Genomic DNA, 22,192 nt, shown 5'->3' on the forward strand with positions numbered 1-22,192 from the left:
ACTCCATCCGGAATCGCTGAAGACGAAGGAAACGGTTCAGCCGTTTTAGATCCAGAATGGGACGAACCGAACCCTCCTTTTTGGGGACCACAAAAAGGTTTGAATAGAACCCCTTGAATCTGTCTCCCATAGGAACCGGGGCGATGACCCCTTTGTCCAGAAGGGTGTGAACGGCAGTAAAGAAATCGGCCGCCCCTCGGGGATCCTGGGGAACCCGGGAACGAAAGAACCGAACTGGGGGAAGGGACGCAAACTCGAGTTTGTACCCGGAAGACACAACTTCGAGGGCCCAGGCGTCGGAGACGTGCGCCTGCCAGAAGTCCCTGAACAGGAGGAGACGTCCCCCCACCCGGGTGGGTGGGGGCGCACCTTCAGGCGGGGGTCTGCTTGGCCGCGGGAGGGCGAGCAGGTTGCGACTTGCGCCAGGAGGGCTGGGTCCGAAAAAAAGTTTTTTTACGCCTGTCCTGGACAGAGTTAGTGGATGGACCTGAAGTGGTGCGAGGTGCGGGAGCCCTACGAGAAGACCTGAAGCGGGAGAAGGTGGGACGACCACGAGTGGCGCTCCTAGCCTTAGATTGGGGAAGATGAGTACTCTTCCCCCCCGTGGCTTCAGAGATGATTTCATCCAAGCGGGTCCCGAACAAACGAGAACCAGTGAAGGGAAGGCTAGTAAGAGACCGCTTTGACGTGGCGTCCGCCGACCAAACCTTTAACCAAAGCTCCCTCCTAGCCGAAACGGCCAGGGCAGATGAACGGGCAATGAGAGCCCCCGCATCCAGGGATGCTTCACAGACAAATTTACCGGCCTGAACGATAAGTTGAGCCAGAGCACGGAGGTCTTGAATAGGGACGTCGGATTCAAGCTCCAGATCCAGCTGAGACGCCCACTCTGAAACCGCTTTTCCAGCCCAAGCGAGGCAAAGACCGGCCTAAGAGCGGACCCGGAGGCCGCAAAGATACCCTTTGTAAGGGCCTCTATACGGCGATCCTCAGTGGATTGTAAGGAAGAACCATCTGCGACGGGAATAGCCGTGCTCTTGGACAAACGGGCCACAGGGGGGGTCGACCTTAGGAGGTGACGCCCAGTTTGTAATGCAATCCACCGGGAACGGATAACAGACATCTAACTTTTTCGGCGGGGTAAAACGTGCATCAGGACGGGCCCAGGCCTTAGAAACCACTGACGAAAAGTCAGCATGGAGGGGAAAAACCGCAGACGCCTGCTTCTGGCGAAAAAAGGAAACACTGTTTTTTTCAGGATCAGGAGGATCATCGTGAATCTTAAAGGTATCACGGATATTGTTGATAAGATGGCCCACGGCGGAAGCCAGCTTTGAAGGCAGTGCCGAGTCCATATCCCAATCGGAATCGACTAGCTCCCCTTCAGAGGGCAAATCCTGCAATGAGGAAGGACCCGACTGAGAGCGCACCCTTGGGGGGGATACCGAAGCATCCGAGGATGACCGGTGATCCGCCCTTGGCCGTTTCTGGGATTGACAGGCTCTGGAGGTGTCGCCTGCAGAGAGAGACTCAGACGGGTCGGCTAAGAAAGCGGACCCGGAGGGCCCAGCAGGGGAATCATCCGGCTGCGGCAATGGCAACACATCTGCAAGTCGGCCCACAACGCTAGTGAGACTAACCACAGCCTGGGAGAGGGATTTAGCCCAGTCAGGGGGATCCAAGAGGCCAGGGGGTGACACAACAGATAGCGGACCCTGCGATGGGTCTTTGCAAAGCGAGCAATGCGGGTCAGACTGCCCTTGAGGAAGGGGCGCCTTACAGGCGGTGCAGGTATGATACCAAGGTCCCACAGGCACTAAGGGGTCAGACATGTTGGTTGACGCCCCTTCAGCCACTGGCACAGAAGTGGCAGTAGCTGGAGAGGGGCTTGCAGGTGGGCGACCCAGTGCTGGCGGGATGCAGGGGAGCATGGGCTGCCCTGGTCCTCCTTTTCTTCTGTGGGGGAGGCAGCAGGGCGGATAACCGGCCCTGGCGCAGCTCAACCCCGGGAAAACAGAGAGGTCTACTGCGACTCTGTTGTCCCTGTGGAAAAAAACAAATGAAAAAAATAAAATAAAAAAATAAAAAATAAAAATCTTTTCAGAGACAGCTCTGCACGGATATTGTTGATAAGATGGCCCACGGCAGAAGCCAGCTTTGAAGGCAGTGCCGAGTCCAAATCCCAATCGGAATCGACTAGCTCCCCTTCAGAGGGCAAATCCTGCAATGAGGAAGGACCCGACTGAGAGCGCACCCTTGGGGGGGATACCGAAGCATCCGAGGATGACCGGTGATCCGCCCTTGGCCGTTTCTGGGATTGACGGGCTCTGGAGGTGTCGCCTGCAGAGAGAGACTCAGACGGGTCGGCTAAGAAAGCGGACCCGGAGGGCCCAGCAGGGGAATCATCCGGCTGCGGTAATGGCAACACATCTGCAAGTCGGCCCACAACGCTAGTGAGACTAACCACAGCCTGGGAGAGGGATCTAGCCCAGTCAGGGGGATCCAAGAGGCCAGGGGGTGACAACAGATAGCGGACCCTGTGATGGGTCTTTGCAAAGCGAGCAATGCGGGTCAGACTGCCCTTGAGGAAGGGGCGCCTTACACGCGGTGCAGGTATGATACCAAGGTCCCACAGGCACTAAGGGGTCAGACATGTTGGTTGGAGCAATATTATAAACTGCGTCCAGGCCAGGGGGCTGCAGTGGTAGAGAGGGTCAACAGTCCTACCAGATCACAGTGGGAGCAGACGGCAGCGGCAACAGCAGAAGAACGGCAGCGCCAACCTGAGGCAAAGATCCGTCCTGCAGTGAGACCGATCACAGTAGCAAGCAGGCACGAGAGGAGGCGGGACTAGTGAGGAGCGGGAAGAAGGACGTCCGCCCCTTGACTGAAGGCCAAAAGCACAGGAAGGCGGCAACGAAAACTCGGCCCCCCGCCGAAAAATATTTTCACGCGCGCGATTCAAATCCCACATGCCGCCGAACCCACCATATGCCCCGTACGACTCCATGTCCCCCGCCGCAAGCGGAGGCGAAGGTAGGACAGCCGAAAGGAAGGTAGGAAGAACGGCCCTTACGCGAACCAGCGGTCGCATATACCCGGCCGTTCCTAAGCAACCCCCCCCCCCCCCCCCCATGAGCGCCGCTCAGTACCCAAACCGACAGGGCGCCAGGCCCGCCCCTGAATCGGGACAACGGAGGCCAGCAGAGACAGTAAGGGCAGGACCCTAACAGGAACGGGAACGGAGCGGAACGGCTGCACTAGCCACCTCACCATGCGATGTCTTCACCCTCTTGTCCATCCAGCTGGGGACGCCCCTTCAGCCACTGGCAGAGAAGTGGCAGTAGCTGGAGAGGGGCTTGCAGGTGGGCGACCCAGTGCTGGCGGGATGCAGGGGAGCATGGGCTGCCCTGGTCCTCCTTTTCTTCTGTGGGGGAGGCAGCCGGGCGGATAACCGGCCCTGGCGCAGCTCAACCCCGGGAAAACAGAGAGGTCTACTGCGACTCTGTTGTCCCTGTGGAAAAAAACAAATGAAAAAAATAAAATAAAAAAATATAAATCTTTTCAGAGACAGCTCTGCAGTGCAGAGAGTGTCTTGCCTCCTTGACACTAAGCAAAAAACTGGAAGTCTCTCTCTCCAGGCTGAGGGTATAGCTGCTGGAGGAGGGGCTTAACAGTCTTTTACTTAGTGTCACGCCTCCTATGGAGATGAGCTATACCCAAGGTTTTCCTGTGTCCCCCAAGGAATTGGGCGAGAAAAACTTATTAATTCACAAAAACCCTATTGTGGAGGAGCAGTGTTAGGAATTACCAATTGTAGCTTAGGCTGTATTTCAACAGCTAAATTACGCCTTTTCCTCCCACAGTAGCGTCTGTGGCTGCTTAGACTGCCCAGCCCTTGAAGACGCTGGTATTCGGTGAAACATGTCGGGGGGGCAGATTCTAAGTTACAGTTTTAGCCCAGGAAGTGAGCGCTATGGGAATGAATATAGCTAATAGGGCATCAGAATAGAGGCGTCAGTGCGCAGCCACAGACGCTACTCAAGATAGTACTGAATCTCAGTGAGATTAGAGCTCACCCTGAAAGTTTTAACTATAGGTTCTCATTGATATAGTAGGTTTTATTAAGCACAAATAATAAAGGTGAAGTTTTAACAATCAATGTGGGGGAGGAAAAAGCATAATTTAGCTGTTGAAATACATCTTAATAAACTTGGCACATTCTGCACCAAAGGATTTTATACCAAGACTGGCGTTTGTAATGCAGCCATAGTACATCTTCCCCAACTAGGCTTTTGCAAATGAAGCTTCGGATCATAGAGTCGAAGTCTATTTGTTAAAAAACATAATTTGTAATGCTGTTCCGTACAGCATTAAAATGTATGGGCTCTGTGCAGCAAAACTTTGTTTCGGCAGAAGTTGCGCAAGACTTCGGTGAATGACTTCGGTATTCCTATCTGCGTATTTTAAAACAATTTTAAAATAGGAATCTGAAGTCAGCCTTGGTACCGAAGTACCAGCCTATTTTATGGAGTAGTAGAGGGTCAATTCCCTTCACTAAGGGAGCCAGCAATTATATACCAAAAATGCATATACATTACATACATTCTAGCTGTCTTAAAGGGAACCTGTCACCTGCAAAATGCATACTAAACAGACCACAGTACCTTACAGCAGTGGTCCTCAACTCCAGTCCTCAGGGCCCACCTACCAGTCATGTTTTCAGGATTTCCTTAGTATTGGGCAGCTGATATAATTAGTGTCCATCCATCAGGATTTACCACAGGTATTCATTCTGTGGGATACTCCTAAATCCTGACCGGCAAGTGGGCCCTGAGGACTGGAGTTGGGGAACCCTGCCTTACAGTATCCCCCAGTGTGTTGCTAATCATGTTCTTCTTTCCTCTTTGTGTTTCTTAATACTTGTTAAAAACAGTGTTTTAATGTCAGTTGGCGCTGTCTCCGAGTCAGGCTTGAAGTCAAGGGGGTATATTTAAGCTTGCTTTATCCGTTTTAGTTTTTTTAGGGTTAAGGGGCAGGCTGAGCATTACTTGAAACAAGGAGGCCGCTGCCCCCTTGACTTCAAGCCTGACTCTGAGACAGCGCCAACCGACATCAAAACAGCGTTTCCAGGGAAAAATAGTTATGAAATAGAAAAAAAATAATCTAAATATTAAGTATAAATAATCTAATTCCCCAAATAAAATATATAAACAATAAATAAACATATTACACACTGCCTTGTCCAAAAAATTCAAATATTTAAAAAAATCTCCTATGCGGTGAACGCCGTAAAAGAAAAAGCAGGCGATTTTTATTTATTTTTTTGTCACCTTGTCCCCCCGAAAAACAGGATAAGACTGTTCGATTATTGGCCGGATTTTCCATAAAATGCGGAATGCACGTGGTTTTTTTTTTTGCGTTTTATATATATATTTTTTGTGGTATCAAGTATCGCAATACTTTTTTATGGTATCGAAACCGAATGAAAATTTTGGTATCGAAACAACCCTAGTTGCAAGTATTGTGTCCTGAGATAACTGCATTTACTACTGAAAGGATTTGTTGAGGATTCATAGTTTTAGGTGATCAGCCGAGTATTAGACTTGCCTCAATGTGTTGGAATATGAAAGGGTGGTTACAGATCTTTCGCAGCTGCATGATGGTATTCATTAGAGTCTTGGCGCCACCTTTTCCCTATAAGATAATAGACAAAAAAAAACTATATTATTAATACCAGCAACAATATAAATGTTATAAATAATGAAAGTGGGGCACACTCTAAAAGTAAAGGGATCTTTATTAACACTATTGGTAATATTGCAATAAAATGACAGCAAATATTAAATAAAAAATTGCAGAAAAATGTTAAAATACAATAAATGTTGACAATAAGATTAAACCTTAGATTATAAATGACCATAAAAACAAAATAGATAAAAAATATATTAAATATGACACTATAGTCAATGTGTGCATGGATCCCAATATAAACTTTGGATTCGAATAACCGATCACAAGATATAAACTCACTGGTTACTTGGTATAAAGTCCCATACAAAGTTAGTATGGTGTTGTACGTAATCCTCTCCTGCAGAAAGTCCTTGCTTGCCAATATTGGCAATGATCGGGAGCGTATGCAGCCTGAAAGTTTTACGTTATACAATACTCAGGCTGTTCATGCGCACAGCGGTGTCCCGCTGTATTTGATGTAACAAAGCGATCGCTTATTGATGATGTGTAGAGGCTTACCCGAGGGTCTTTTGGTGCTGGATAATAGGCTCTCGACTCGGCGTACCTGTCTTGGCTCCGGTCTCAAGAGCTGATGCCCAGGTTTGAATTTTTTGGGCGCCAGTGAGATTTGTTTGTTACACGCGGTGTCGATGTCTTTCATCACCGACGTGACAGCGATAGTTCACTTCAGCAACTCACTGGTTAAAATGGCAATTGTCCAGACTTCCTCGGTTTTGCAGGGTCTCTCTACTCCATAGGGGGGTTAATACCAGACGCGTTTCGGGGATTTACGGAAATGACCCCTTCCTCACTGAGGAAGGGGTCATTTCCGTAAATCCCCGAAACGCGTCTGGTATTAACCCCCCTATGGAGTAGAGAGACCCTGCAAAACCGAGGAAGTCTGGACAATTGCCATTTTAACCAGTGAGTTGCTGAAGTGAACTATCGCTGTCACGTCGGTGATGAAAGACATCGACACCGCGTGTAACAAACAAATCTCACTGGCGCCAAAAAATTCAAACCTGGGCATCAGCTCTTGAGACCGGAGCCAAGACAGGTACGCCGAGTCGAGAGCCTATTATCCAGCACCAAAAGACCCTCGGGTATGGTATGGTACCCAGGGGCAGTACAAGGGAACCCCAAGCCGCTCCACGGAAGAGGGTCCTGACAGGCCCAGAGGGCCGGGGAACGCTGAAAGGGGAAGGACAGCGCTGACACTTCAAGCAACAGCGTCCCAGTCCCAGATCTAGGTCGGACTGGAGAAAGACAGAACCATGGAGAGAGAAAGGCAGAGTGGGGGAACGCCCAGTTTCCCACAGAACCCCCGGTAAAACCCCTAAGTCCTACAACAGATCCTGGACAAAACACGGCCAGGAGCGAACACTAGCGAGCCCGCTAGAGTCGCCTGGGCAAGCGGGAAAAAACCCAATGCGAACAGGCGCAGACCAGTAACACGGGCAGAACGGTCGGCACAACTGGACCCGTCGGCCCCCGAGCAACGTTGTCCTGTAACCACCCGGAGTGGGGGAGCAGAAGGACAGACGGAAAGGAACCGAAGGGCCCGCCCAGCAACCGCCAGGACAAGACAGGCTAAAGTCCATGTCGATGTAGCCACCACAGGAAGACGTCCTACAGTCCCGGTGTGGGAGATCTAATGACAATCTCGACCGAATGGGAGTCCTCCCAAGTTACAGCCAGAGTGAACAAGGGAGACAGTACGAGGCCAAGAGGAACATCAGAACCACCCACATGAACAACCAAGCTCTCCCCAGAGGGGAGGGCAGCGAAGGAACCGCCACTGAAGCGCAGCCGGGGCAAAAGCCACATCGGAGGGAGCCGAGCCGAACCGAGCGGGAGCCAAGCAGAGCCGGCGAGAAAAGGCAGTCGAGACAGAGGCCGGCATAACACCCTCCAACCGAAAGGAGGAGTGGGCAACAGGGGAGCCATAGGACAGCTCAAAGGCAGAACCCCGCTCACTGAGACGCCCGGTTCACAGCCACGCAGAAGGCGAATACCCTGAAGAACCCAAGGTGGAGGTCCTACAGACCTGGGTAAGCGAGCACCCAAGAAAAGTTGGGTGACCATCCCGAGAAAAGCGGCCCGAACCCGGTAGCGGACCAGCCTGAAGCGCAGAGGGGGCGCCAAAAGAAAAAACTCATACTGCGTGACACCCGAAGAGGAGGAAACAGTAGTAGGCGAGGGAACAGCAGTCCCGCCAGAGCCAACGCAGAAATCGAGTGGCACTGCAAACGGCACTCTCGACCCAGTGACCACTTGCGCCGGGAAGCGAGTGCACGGGAGAACGAAAGGGTACGTATCAAATAACCACGAACACTCCCCAGGTGGAAAGGCCAACGGACATGGTGGATGCCGACACAACGGGACCACAATATACAGGCCAAACCAGAGAACGAGCACCACCCAGCTCGGCGAAGTAGAGAGCAAGTAGAGCCCATCTACTCATATCTAAAGAATACACCTTTGAATACAATGGCATTCTTTTAATGTTTGTATGACAGCACCCAAGGGTTATACAGGTGGACAGAATGATCTCTTTAGAGAAGAGTGCAAGGCCCGTGACAAGCACCACATCCCAAGAGAAAAGGGTATGTCGCAGGAGGAAGTGAGGCATACGTACGAGCAGCCCCGCAAGCAGTGAGAAGGCCAACCCACCTATGGGAGGAGAAGGCATACACGGCCCAAACAACGGACAGAGCGCACCAGAAAATTCCGCTCACTGCAAAAAAATAGTCACCCAGTGAAGGGGATCAGCCACAGAGTCCAACAGTATCAACGGAAGTGCAAAGTGCAACCTGAAAGGGAGTTATGCACAAGACATCAGTATGGCATGCGATGGAAACGCAGGCAGGCCCCCCCAGAAAAGGGGGAAATGTACCTGGCAACACTGCAGCTGGTAAGAATGCAAAGGCCCGTCCCAAAGGGGGGATGCCCAAGGCCAGTAACAACTTCAGAGAAGTAGAACATACCATAGTTTGCCCAGAAGGTGACCATGCACATGGCCGCACAGTACCCAGCGGGAACGCAGGAGGTCCGCCCAGTGAAAGGGGGACATGCACGGGGTTATCCTAGCATTAAGCGAGTGCGCAATAACCCACCTAACACCGAATACTGTGAGAGTGCAACTACTCCACAATGAAGGAGAACATGCAAGAGTCCCGCACAGCATATCAAGGACAGTCATGGGTCACGTGAGGGTGCAAATTTTCTCCCATGGATGAGGAGGGCAGTGTATGGCCCGCAACACATCCGGCGAAAGAGCAGTATGCCACCCAGAAAGGGGCGGGGTAATGCACACGGCCGTCATCGCATCCAGCAAAAATGCAAGCACCCCGCCAAGGATGCGGGACATGCACATGGCCAGCAACGCACTGGCGAGAAAACAACCACAGTCAGTGGCGTTGTGCGTATGCCGCCTGAGGAAAGGATACATGCTCATTGCTGGCAGCGATTCCAGTGAGTGCAGCACACCACCCAAGGAAGGGGTCGTGCACATGGCCGGCAGCGAATCCAGTGATAGTGCAGCAATCCACCTATGGAAGGAGTTCATGCACATGGCCGGCAGCAAATCCAGAGAGTGCAGCATTCCGCCTATGGACGGAGGTCATGCGTATGGCCGGCTCATGCATATGGCCGGCAGCGAATCCAGCGAGAGTGCAGCGTTCTGCCTATGGACGGAGGTCATGCATATGGCCGGCAGCGAATCCAGAGAGAGAGAGCGCAGCAGTCCTCCTTTGGACGGAAGTCATGCGTATGACCAGCAGCGAAGCCAGAGAGAGTGCAACATTCCGCCTATGGAAGGAGGTCATGCATAAGGCCGTAGCGAACCCAGCGAGAGTGCAGCGTTCCGCCTATGGAAGGAGGTCATGCATATGGCCGTAGCGAACCCAGCGAGAGTGCAGCGTTCCGCCTATGGAAGGAGGTCATGCATATGGCCGTAGCGAATCCAGCGAGAGTGCAGCGTTCCGCCTATGGAAGGGGGTCACGCATATGGCCGTAGCAAATCCAGCGAGAGTGCAGCGCTCCGCCTATGGAAGGGGGTCGTGCACATGGTCAGCATCGTATGCGGTAAAAGGGCAGTATTCCGCCTACAGAAGGGGGTCATGCACAAGGCCAGCCCGCAGCCAGAGAGAGCGCAGTATGCCGCCTATAATGGGGGGTCATGCACATGGCCAGCACCGCGACTGGAGAGGGCGACAAATTCTGCCTATAGAAAAGGCGGCCTGCACCTGGCCAGCGCCGTACCCCAGGAGAAGGCAAGGGTCCGCCTAGAAGGGGAACATGTATACCTGGCCAGTGCCACGGAGCGCAACATGCCACCTATGGAATAGGGGCAGGCATACGGCCAGCGCTCAAAGGTCAGGCTGCAGTATCCTGCGCAGCCAACATAAAATACAGATATTTCATATATATATATATATACACATATACATACACACACACACTTCATTATTAGTATTTATTTTATTTATTTTTTCTATTTATTATTGTAAAACACAGCCTCTTTGAGGCAGAAAGGGGCCACCATATAAGAGCACAGCCTCACTGAGAGGCTAGCCATCCTAGGGTCTCCTCCAGATGGGAGCCGTCGGCATCCAAAAGGTTAATACGGAGCGGTGCAGCGATCCCCTGGGGGCGGGGGGACCTCCGGCGGGAAGAACTCGCGCCTGTGAATGCCCGCCCCCTCCAATCGAGGCCGGAATATTGCGGCCTAGTAGGCCGCGAAGCCGGGGCCTAAATTTTGCGGTGCCCGGAGGTACCGGCCGGGATCTGGAGGGAGCGGAGCGGCGCATGCATAATACAGGCCGCGGGAGCCCACCCCGCGGGCCGGAGAGTCAGGGGGCCCAGGAAGGAGCCCGGGATAGAATCTTTCTGCGGCGCCCGACCGACCGGAAGACAGCCTCTCTGAGAGCACCTGCGGTCGGCCGGGGTCTGCTGGAAAACGGCAGTCATGATGGCCGTGGGTGCCCACCCCGCGGGCCGGAAACAAGGGCCCTACGCCGCAGCAGTCAGGAGAGGGCCCTGGCCCTGAGCCGTCTCAAAGGAGGGATGCCTGCGCACCGGTAAGGCGATAGGGGGAGGGGATGGGGGACCCTGCAAGGAGAGAGGCAGCTCCCTGGGCGGCATGATAGGGACGCCAGCATAACCCCTCAGTGGATGCACCTATAGTGGAGGGGGGGGGGAGAGGGAGCTAATAAAACAAACTAGGATGGCCAGACCAGCATGGGGGTCAGTCAAGCAGGAGACCGGGGTGGGGGGGGGGGGGGTCGTAGGGCTGGAGAAGCCACTCTCTCACCACAGCCGTCTTCACCCTCGGTCCGTTCCAGCAGGGTCGCCCCTTCAGCTACTGGCACCGTAGTGGCAGGACGCTGGAAGAGGGACTTGGCGTGCGGGCGACCCTTACGCTGGCGGGATGCAGGGGAGCTGGGCTGCCCTGGTCCACCTTGCCTTCTGTGGGGGAGGCAGCAGTGCGGATGACCGGCACTGGCGCAGCTCAACCCCGGGAGAAAGAGAGATCTAGTGCGTCTCTCTTGTCCCGTATTCTGGAACAAAAAGAAAAGAAAAAGTAAAAATCAAAAATTTTAAAAACAACAAAGGAGAAAACAGCCCTGCAGAGCAGGGAGTGTCTTGCCTCCTTGGACACTAAGCAAAAAACTGGCAGCCTCTCTCTCCAGGCTGAGGGTATAGCTGTGGAGGAGGGGCTTAACAGTTTTCACTTAGTGTCACGCCTCCTATGGAGATGAGCTATACCCAAGGTCTTCTGTGTCCCCCAAGGAAACTGGGCGAGAAATTAGCCACTCATTTTTTTTAATTGTTAAAACCTAAAAATCTAAATCAATAAGGTATTGACAGAATAAAGCTAAAATGCCATTATTACCATTCAGAGACCATGTTTTTTCACACTGTTGCCCCCAATGTTTAGGGTACATTACCTGTTGTACCCAAAAATGGTACCATGAAAAATTACAACTTGCCTTGTATAAAACAATATAACTGGAAAAAAAAGTTATGGCTTTTGAAATGCAGAGATTTAAAAAAATAATAAAAAAAATGGGGAAAAATACGGAGCCCTAAGTACCAAAGTAGACTGTGCTTAAGAGATGAAGCCATAATGAATGCAATTCCACAAACCCCATATGCATCTGAACACAGGCCATTAGTGAGCATATTATGAAATAAATTGCAGCAATACACTATTTTGAATAAGGACTACTTCAGACTGTGTAGAATGTACACTTCTGGAATAGGAGTCGCACAATATTTATCCCACTCACATTTACAGCACTAAGGTACATACCTTTTTGTCTTTTTCTGAACCATCGGTAAGGAGAATACCTTTTGCTTGCATATGGCGATATAGAACCTTCTGGAGGGCTGACATATCGCATTTAACTACATATTCAACCTGAAAGAAACATGGAGCAAAAGTCTGCAAACAAGAACTCCAATACAGGGTCGCAAAACAGCAGAATGTTCACTGCGTGATGGCAGATCTTGATTTTCTATTCACATAGGCCAAAACAGGGAAATGTACACATACCAACATGGTGCAAGATTTGTCAGCAGACTTTCTTTACACCTAACTCAAGTCTTCACACACAAAAAAAGGGGGGGGGGGGGATGAAGTCAGTGTTAAAGGGGTTGTCTCACTTCAGTAAGTGGCATTTATTATGTAGAGGAAGTTAATACAAGCAACTTACTAATATACTGTTATTATCCATATTGCCTCCTTTGCTGGCTGGATTCATTTTTCCATCACATTATACACTGTTCGTTTCCAGGTGACCACCCTGCAATCCATCAGCGGTGGTCGTGCTTGCACACTATTGAAAAAGGCGACGGCCTCTTTGGTGGCCAGGACCGTTGGGGGTACACAAAGGTTGGCGGCTTTTCCTATAATGAGCAAGCACGAACACCATTGCTAAATTGTAACAGTGGTCGTAACCATGGAAACGAGCCGTGTATAATGTGATGGAAAAATTATTCAAGCCAGCAAAGGAGGCAATATGGACAATCACAATACATTAGAAAGCCTCTACATGATGAATGCCATTTGCTGAAATGACACAACCCCTTTAAGGCAGTTATCCAATTAACATATGTCTCCTATGAACAGCATAGATAAAAAAATATTATATATATATATATATATATATATATATATATATATATATATATATATATATATATATAGATCCCAGTTGTCAGAACCCCACCAAACAAAAACAGGTCCCAGAGTCCCCTATATGAATGGAACAGTGGTGAACATGAGTCAATACTGCTCCATTCGCTTCTATAGGACTGACAAAGGTAGAGGAGTGTTGTGTTTGCCAGACATAGGGCTCTTTCACACGAGCGGAAGCCGTGCCTCTCTGTGACCTTTTTACTACAAAATCATGGTGACAACTTTATCTCACTGTGATTTTGTAGTAAAAAGGTCACAGAGCATTATCAATCATGTTAATGCTCCGTGTCTCTGCTGTCCGGAACAGGGTTTGGCACTCTTTCACGCAAAGGATTACCCGCACGGCATCTGATCGAGTGAAAGAGCCTTTAGGGGACTTGAATCAGTGATTCTTTGATCTCCTGTAGAGTACATTGAAATACAAAGTATTCCAGAGCATTATAACCTGTCAACATTACACTGACAGGCAAACTATTGGACCATGCCACCTAAGGTAATATGCAGGTATAGAGAGAAAAGAAAAAGGCGAGGGTTATTCCAATCTAGTGGAAGACTCCAACAGACAGGATATAACTAGAGGCGCCAGTGGATGGAGAACAAGAAAATGTAAAAAAGCAGAGGCAGGAGAAAAAAAAAATGTAAAAGGGGAGGCAGCTGAAAGGCGTGTTCACACTGAAAGAATTCGGTGTGTAAGAGAGGATATAGGAAAGTGACTTAATAAGTCATAAAGCTTACACCCCTATGAGAAGCGCCAAAGCCCCAGAGTATAAGGGAGATAAATTTTTGTATGCAATTAAGGTGTGGTAGGTCATATACCCAGATCAGGGTAACCAGGAGAAAAAGGTGAACTCAGTGGACAGTAGACACACCACTATAGCGTACTGTAGTAAACAATAAGTAAAAGTATTCACATATAGTCACCCTATAAGGGTATATCCAGCCGGCCACCCCCCGTGAAGTGAGTTGATTATTTTTGGCTTTTCTAATTTACCCTTATAGGGTGACTATATGTGAATACTTTTACTTATTGTTTACTACAGTACGCTATAGTGGTGTGTCTACTGTCCACCGAGTTCACCTTTTTCTCCTGGTTACCCTGATCTGGGTATATGACCTACCACACCTTAATTGCATACAAAAATTTATCTCCCTTATACTCTGGGGCTTTGGCGCTTCTCATAGGGGTGTAAGCTTTATGACTTATTAAGTCACTTTCCTATAACCTAAGGTAATAAACAGCCTAAGATCTGAGCTAGTTCCAATCTTGTAGTTGAGTTGGGAGGCCTGGCTGTATGCTACAGTCAAGCTCCCACCTCAACCTCATGGAGACATTGAAGATCTTCATGCTTGATATATCTGGTCTGTAGAAAAATAGATGACCCAACAAATATTATTAAAATGGTATTCCAGTTACCATAAATATAACTTATGTTTTAGACTAATTCATCACCAATAATTACCTAATGTAAATGTCACATATTTACCGTTCAGTAGTTTTCTTCCTCTGCTACCCACTGTGTTTCCTCAGAAATTAGCATGGCATCGACCTGTAGTTCTGAGCCTTTGTTAGGTCGAGCATGATCAGTGTGTTGCTATCATTTATCTAGCTACCTTTTTTTTCGCCCCATAGGCTACTTTCACACTTGCGGCAGGACGGATCCAACAGGCTGTTCATCATGTCGGATCCGTCCCCATTGACTATAATGGGGACGGAGCGGTGGTCCGGTGGCACGGCGAAATAGCGGCAGGACGGATCCGACATGGTGAACAGCCTGTCGGATCCGTCCTGCTGCAAGTGTGAAAGTAGCCTAAGACGTACTCTTTCCCCCCCAAAAAATGAGGGGAAAATGCCCCTGCGTCTTATGGGGCGAATGCTGAAGTTTTTACACCGCAGGCTGCGAAGGATGAGCGAGCGGGAGGGACTGGGAGGAGCTGGGGGCCGGCAATTGCGGTGGGGCCGGTGCAGTCACTCGCAACTCCCTAATGTCACGTGCCTGCACTGCCTACTTTATGAATAATGCAGGCGGCGCAGGCACGTGACGTCAGTGATTGACGCGCCGGCTGTCCGGCCTGCCTGCGTTGTGCTGAAGCTGTTAGGGTGCACGGTAATATTAGGAGTGAGGGGGCATGTTTAAATCACTTTTAATTAAATGAGACATTTGATATTTGTATACTGCAGCACTGGAGCGGTGGTGGGGGAATCTGTGGATGACAGTTTTATGGGCGACATCTGTGGATTGCACTGTTAAGGGGTGGGGGGGTCTGTGGATGGCACTGTTATGGGGTGGGGGGGGGGGGGGGGGTCTGTGGATGGCACATATATAAACAGTGCGGGGTCTGTGGATGGCACGTATATAAACAGTGCGGGGTCTGTGGATGGCACGTATATAAACAGTGCGTCATCCACAGATCCCCCCATAACAGTGCGTCATCCACAGATCCCCCCATAACAGTGCGTCATCCACAGATCCCCCCCATAACAGTGCGTCATCCACAGATCCCCCCATAACAGTGCGTCATCCACAGATCCCCCCATAACAGTGCGTCACCCACAGATCCCATAACAGTGAGTCATCCACAGATCCCCCCCATAACAGTGCGTCATCCACAGATCCCCCCCATAACAGTGCGTCATCCACAGATCCCCCCCATAACAGTGCGTCATCCACAGATCCCCCCCATAACAGTGCGTCATCCACAGATCCCCCCATAACAGTGCGTCATCCACAGATCCCCCCATAACAGTGCGTCATCCACAGATCCCCCCATAACAGTGCGTCATCCACAGATCCCCCCATAACAGTGCGTCATCCACAGATCCCCCCATAACAGTGCGTCATCCACAGATCCCCCCATAACAGTGCGTCATCCACAGATCCCCCCATAACAGTGCGTCATCCACAGATCCCCCCATAACAGTGCGTCATCCACAGATCCCCCCATAACAGTGCGTCATCCACAGATCCCCCCCATAACAGTGCATCATCCCCAGATCCCCAGTAATAGTGCCATCCACAGATCCCCAGTAATAGTGCCATCCACAGACCCCCATTAGTTCCAAACGCACCAAAAGCACACCTGTTGGTTAAAAAAGGAGATTTTTGTATAACTTACCAGTTAAATCTCTTTCTCGCTCTTCCTTGGGGGACACAGACCTTGGGTATAGCTCAGCTCGCTAGGAGGCGTGACACTAAGTAAAACTGTTAAGCCCCTCCTCCATCAGCTATACCCTCAGCCTGGAGATAGAGGCTACCAGTTGCGTGTCCAAGTAGTGAAAGGAAAACAACCAATAACAAGAACAACCAGCCAGCAACCCAACGGGGCGCCAAACCATAACCCCGTAACCAAACACAGAAGGGTGGGTGCTGTGTCCCCCAAGGAAGAGCGAGAAAGAGATTTAACTGGTAAGTTATACAAAAATCTCCTTTTCTCGCCCATTTTCCTTGGGGGACACAGACCTTGGGACGTTCAAGAGCAGTCCAAGAAGGGAGGGACCACAACCCCAAGGCGGAACACCACCAGAGTATCAGGAAACCGCTGCCTGCAAAACCAGGCGGCCCAAAGCAGCATCCGCTGATGCATGCGTATGCACTCTATAGAACTTTGTGAAAGTGTGCAGAGAGGACCAAGTGGCTGCCTTGCACAACTGTTCAGCCGAGGCCCGATGCCTCTGCGCCCAGGAAGCTCCGACTGCTCTGGTGGAATGAGCAGTGATGCCGAAAGGCGGAGCCCTGCCCTTGGCTCGATAAGCCTCAGACACCGCCAGTTTAATGAAACGGGCAATAGCCACTTTGGAGACCGCCAAACCCTTGCGCGAACCCTCCGGAACCACAAACAGGGAGTCCGTGCGCCGAAAGGATCCGGTGACCTCCAAGTAAATCCTCAACGCCCTGACCACATCCAGACGGTGCAGTTCCCGTTCTCTGGGGTGGGAAGGAGAGGGACAGAGCGACGGAAGGACGATGTCCTCATTGATGTGAAAGGCGGAAACCACCTTTGGCAGGAAGGTCGGGACAGGCCGAAGCACAACCTTATCCTGGTGGAAGATCAGGAAAGGGTCGGAGCAAGAAAGAGCCGCTAACTCCGACACCCGTCGGAGAGACGTGATGGCCACAAGAAAGATGACCTTGCAGGACAGAAAACGAAGGGAAGCTTCCCGTAAAGGCTCGAAGGGGGCGGATTGAAGCGCCGAGAGCACCACATTCAGGTCCCAGGAAGGAACTGGAGGGCGGTACGGCGGAACAGAGTGAGCCACCCCTTGTAAGAAGGTCTTAATTTGCCCTAGAGGAGCCAGGGGACGCTGGAGAAGAATAGACAGCGCCGAAATCTGTCCCTTCAGAGAACTGAGGCTCAGCCCCAGGTCCAGACCCGACTGGAGGAAGGACAGGAGTGTGGGAAGAGAGAATCGGAGAGGAGGGATGCTCCGGGACTCACAGAACCCCAGATAGGACCTCCAAACCCGATAGTAGATCCTAGAGGATACGGGCTTACGAGCACGGATCATGGTGCGGACCACGTCCGCGGAGAAACCCCGTTGCGTTAAGACGGCGGTCTCAATAGCCATGCCGTCAAACGTAGCGAGCCTAAATGCTCGTGGAAGATCGGTCCCTGAGAGAGAAGGTCTTCCCTGGAGGGCAGTGGCCACGGTGCGTCTGCCAACAGCAACATTAGGTCGGCGTACCAAGACCGGCGAGGCCAATCCGGGGCCATTAAAATCGCGGGAACGCCCTCTGCCGCGATCCTCCGAAGAACCCGTGGCAGGAGGGGGAAAGGAGGAAAGACGTACAGAAGGGAGAATTCGCGCCACGGAAGGACGAGCGCGTCGGCGCCGTACGCCTTCGGGTCCCGTGCCCTGGCCAGGTATAGGGGGACCTTGTGGTTGAATTTGGAAGCCATGAGGTCTACGTTGGGGCGACCCCAGCGAAGACAAAGGGCTTCGAACACCTCTGGGTGCAGGGACCATTCTCCCGGGTCGATGGTGGACCGGCTGAGGAAATCCGCCGCCCAGTTGTCCACCCCCGGGATGTAAATCGCGGATAAGGCCGGCACGTGCGTCTCCGCCCAGAGGAGAATGAGGGTCACCTCTTGCATCGCTGCAGCGCTGCAAGTGCCTCCCTGATGGTTTATGTATGCCACAGCCGTGGCATTGTCCGATTGGATCCGAACAGGGTGGCCCCTCAGTAGATGGGTCCAGTGTCTGAGGGACAGAAGAATCGCCCTCAGTTCCAGAATGTTGATTGGAAGTCTGGACTCCGATAGAGACCAAATGCCCTGGACGGACCGGGGAGGGAAACCCCCCCCCCCCATAAGCTGGCATCGGTGGTAATCACCAGCCAGTTCAGTGGGAGGAAGGACTTCCCCCGTAGAGGGATATGCAACCACCTGCTGAGGGAAGCCCGAGCCAGGGGAGGCAGAAGAAAGGTCCTGTCCAGACTCCTCGGTGATTTGTCCCAGGCCGACAGAATTGCCCTCTGAAAGGTGCGGGATCTGAATTGTGCGAACAACCGCATGCTGGATCTGAGGTAAGGGCGGTGATGACGGAGGAGACTGCGAACCGACCCGCAAAGGGCCAGACGCTTGTCCGACGGGAGGCGGACCTCCGCCAACTCCGTATCCAGGAGCATCCCCAGGAAGATCAGCCGTCTGGAGGGAGTAAGGGAAGACTTGGGGTGGTTGATGATCCAACCGAACCGCGTCAGGGTCTCCAGAGTGAGTTCCACACTGCCGGATGCCTGAGAGAAGGAGGGTGCCTTGACCAAGATGTCGTCCAAGTAAGGGAGAAGAAAAACACTTCTTGAACGCAGAAGGGCCAAGACGGGGGCCAGAACCTTGGTGAATACTCGAGGAGCCGTCGCCAGACCAAAGGGAAGGGCGACGAATTGGAAGTGATCGTCCCCCACCGCAAAGCGCAGGAAGCGGTGATGACATGGAGCAACTGGAACGTGGAGATATGCATCCTGAACGTCGATTGAGGCCATGAAATCCCCTCTTTCCAGGGAGGCCACTGCGGACCTGAGAGACTCCATCCGGAATCTCTGCAGTCGGAGAAAACTGTTCAGGCGCTTTAGGTCCAAGATCGGTCGCACTGAGCCTTCCTTCTTGGGAACCACAAAGAGGTTCGAGTAGAACCCCCTGAACCTTTCCGTCTGAGGCACGGGGGCGACGACACCCTTGTCCATTAGAGAGCGAATGGCCGCGAAGAAGGCGGCCGCTCGTACGGGATCCCGCGGAGGACGGGACCGGAAGAAACGGTCTGGCGGAATGGACGCAAATTCGATCTTGTATCCGCAAGATACAATCTCGAGCGCCCATGCGTCTGAGATGTGGGCCCGCCATACGTTCCTGAACAGGAGAAGGCGGCCCCCCACCCGGGTGGGTGGGGGCGCACCTTCAGGCAGAGGGCTGCTGGCCTGTGGGAGCCCGTGTGGGCTGGGGCTTGCGCCAGGTAGATTGCGTCCGAAAAAACGGCTTCTTGCGTCTATCCTGGGCTGGGCCAGAGGAAGAAGAACTGGCCGCGGGTCTAGACCCGGTGGGCTTGCAAAAGGAAAGAAAACGGGACGAACCAGCGCGACCACGGGGGGCGCCCCTCGGCCTGGAATGGGGGAGGTGAGTACTCTTCCCACCCGTGGCCTCAGATATAAGTTCGTCCAGACGGGTTCCGAACAAGCGGGAACCCGTGAATGGTAGGCCGGCCAAAGAGCGTTTGGAAGCGGCGTCCGCCGCCCAAACCTTCAGCCAGAGTTCCCTCCTGACAGAAACTGCCAGGGCAGAGGAACGGGCAATGAGGGCACCCGCATCAAGAGAGGCCTCACAGACAAATTTTCCGGCCTGGACAATCAGTTGGGCTAAGGAACGGAGGTCCTGTAGAGGGACGTCCGACCCTAACTCCTGTTCCAGTTGCAAACCCCATTCAGAGACCGCTTTACCAGCCCAGGCGGAGGCAAAGACCGGTCTAAGGGCCGAACCAGAGTCAGTAAATATGGCCTTGGAGAGGGATTCCGTACGACGGTCCTCAGCAGACTGGAGGGAAGATCCGTCTTGTACAGGAATAGTAGTGCTTTTGGACAGGCGAGCCACGGGAGGATCAACCTTAGGCGGGGACGTCCACGTGGTCACAGAATCCGCTGGAAAGGGATAACAAATGTCCAGCTTTTTGGGTGTAACAAAGCGGACGTTAGGCCGGGTCCAAGCCTTGGACACCACAGAAGAAAAATCAGCGTGGATGGGAAAGACCTTGGAGGCCTGTCTGGGGCGGAGAAAGGACACGCCGGCCTGTTCAGAGCTGGGGGGGTCATCGTGTATGTGAAAGGTATCACGGATGCTATTGATAAGATGCCCCACCGCGGATGCCAATTTGGACGGAATCTCTGAGTCCATGTCCACGTCCGAATCCGCCAGTTCTCCCTCAGAAGGCGTATCCCTTTGAGAGGATAGACTTGACTGAGCTCGCACGCATGGCGGAGAGAGCGAAGCATCTGGAGAAGATGTGCGCTCAACCCTTGAACGTTTCTGAATATGCCGGGCCCTGGAAGATTCGCTGGGAGGCAGGGAACCAGTGGGGGCGGCAGAAACGGTAGTCCCAGCGGGTGCGACAGGGATTGTGGCAGCCTGCGGGAGGGGCGGTTTATCCACGAGACGGCCCACTACGTGTGTAAGGCTTTCCACCGCCTGAGACAGAGACCTAGCCCAGTCAGGGGGTTCAGAGGCACCGGGCGGCGCAGCGGGAAGCGGGCCCTGCACCGGGGCCTGACATGCAAGGCAATGCGGCTCCGATTGCCCACGCGGAAAAAGTTCCTTACAGGCGGTACAGGCATGGTACCAGGGTTTGGGGGCACCCGTGGGATCTGACATGCTGAAAAAAAAAAAGTGGTCGTACCCCAATACAGAGACCACAAGGGATATAGCAGCTATGACCAGGAGGGTTAACTGTCCTACCAGTGCCTCAGAAGAACGTCAGGAGTAGAGAAGGATCAGCAGCAGCAAACAGCAGAACGCCTGCAGATAGCGCCCACAGAAGCCGAGCGATGTACCAGGAGCTCAGAGTCCCCCACGTGTCCCAGCTTCCTGTCTAGGAGTGAGGAAGCGCGGGAAGAACTCAGAAGAAGCGCGGGGAACAAGCTCCGCCCCCTCCAGCGCTTGAAATGTCTCCTGTGAAGGAGAAACTAACTCCGCCCCCAAAATGACCCCCTAGCTGGCGGGATGTAGGGGAGCCATTGCAGCCCAGATCCTCCTATTGCTTCTGTGGGGGAGGCAGCAGTGCAGATAAGTTGGCACTGGCGCAGCTCAACCTCGGGAGAGCAGAGAGGCCCAATGCGTCTCTGGTATTCTAGGAAAAAATAAAATAACAAAATTAGAAAAATAAAATAAAATAACAAGGGGAAAACAGCCCTGCAGTAGCAGGGAGTGTCTTGCCTCCTTGGACACTAAGCTAAAACTGGGAGCCTCTATCTCCAGGCTGAGGGTATAGCTGATGGAGGAGGGGCTTAACAGTTTTACTTAGTGTCACGCCTCCTAGGGAGCTGAGCTATACCCAAGGTCTGTGTCCCCCAAGGAAAATGGGCGAGAAACATTTTTTTTTCTTATTTTTCTCCCCAAAAACCTAGGTGTGTGTAATGGGCCAGTGCGTCTTATATGGCGAAAAATACGGTTAATGTCTTTTGAAACAAAGGGCGTGTCAATGTGCTGGTGATTACTGAGTAGAGGGGGCGTGACTGGACTGTATATCATTACAATCATTACCGCACTCAATTCACACGGGTAGATCGTATTGTTTCAAATCCTTCCACGAAAATAAGGAGAATGGACGAGATGGCTTTAAAATTTAGACAGAGGGGATACCCAGTACAAATAGCTGAAAGTGAAAACACAAGGACACAGGCAAGGCAGACAGACACAGAAACAGAAAAGAATACCATACCATTCTTACGTTTACAGACAGAATTAGACTGGGATATGCACAGTAGCATGTGTGTGAAGTTATTGAGAATGACCCTATCTGCACCTTGAATCTAATATACCCTTTTAGGGATAAATTTAAAGTAGGCCTGATACAGCAGAAACCACTAAATTAGGAAATTGCAAAATTGGGAATTGTATTTCAACCCAGAACAAAAACTGTGCTTTGACGGACACTAAATAACTTGCCCAGCTACAGCAATAACCACAGATTTAGCTGACTATAAATTTGAGGCCTATTATTTAGGCGCTGGGTGACAGGTATACATTTAGGCTACTTTCACACTAGCGCTTGATCGG

The 22,192-nt window shown here is 51.8% G+C and overlaps 1 protein-coding gene across 3 annotated transcripts in view; it reads right to left on the reverse strand.

The window, feature by feature from the left end:
• Positions 1-22,192, reverse strand: part of SMARCA2 (SWI/SNF related, matrix associated, actin dependent regulator of chromatin, subfamily a, member 2) — a 299,308-nt gene that overhangs the window by 131,637 nt on the left and 145,479 nt on the right. For all 3 annotated transcript variants that reach the window (XM_044272604.1, XM_044272612.1, XM_044272595.1), the window contains exons 21-22: positions 12,050-12,157; positions 5,611-5,697 (exon numbers count right to left, since the gene is read on the reverse strand). In XM_044272604.1, the coding sequence (XP_044128539.1) occupies positions 5,611-5,697; positions 12,050-12,157 (195 nt within the window). The remainder of the gene's footprint in view (positions 1-5,610; positions 5,698-12,049; positions 12,158-22,192) is intronic.

This window comes from Bufo gargarizans, chromosome 1 (genome assembly GCF_014858855.1).
Source record: "Bufo gargarizans isolate SCDJY-AF-19 chromosome 1, ASM1485885v1, whole genome shotgun sequence".
Lineage (NCBI taxonomy): Eukaryota > Metazoa > Chordata > Amphibia > Anura > Bufonidae > Bufo > Bufo gargarizans.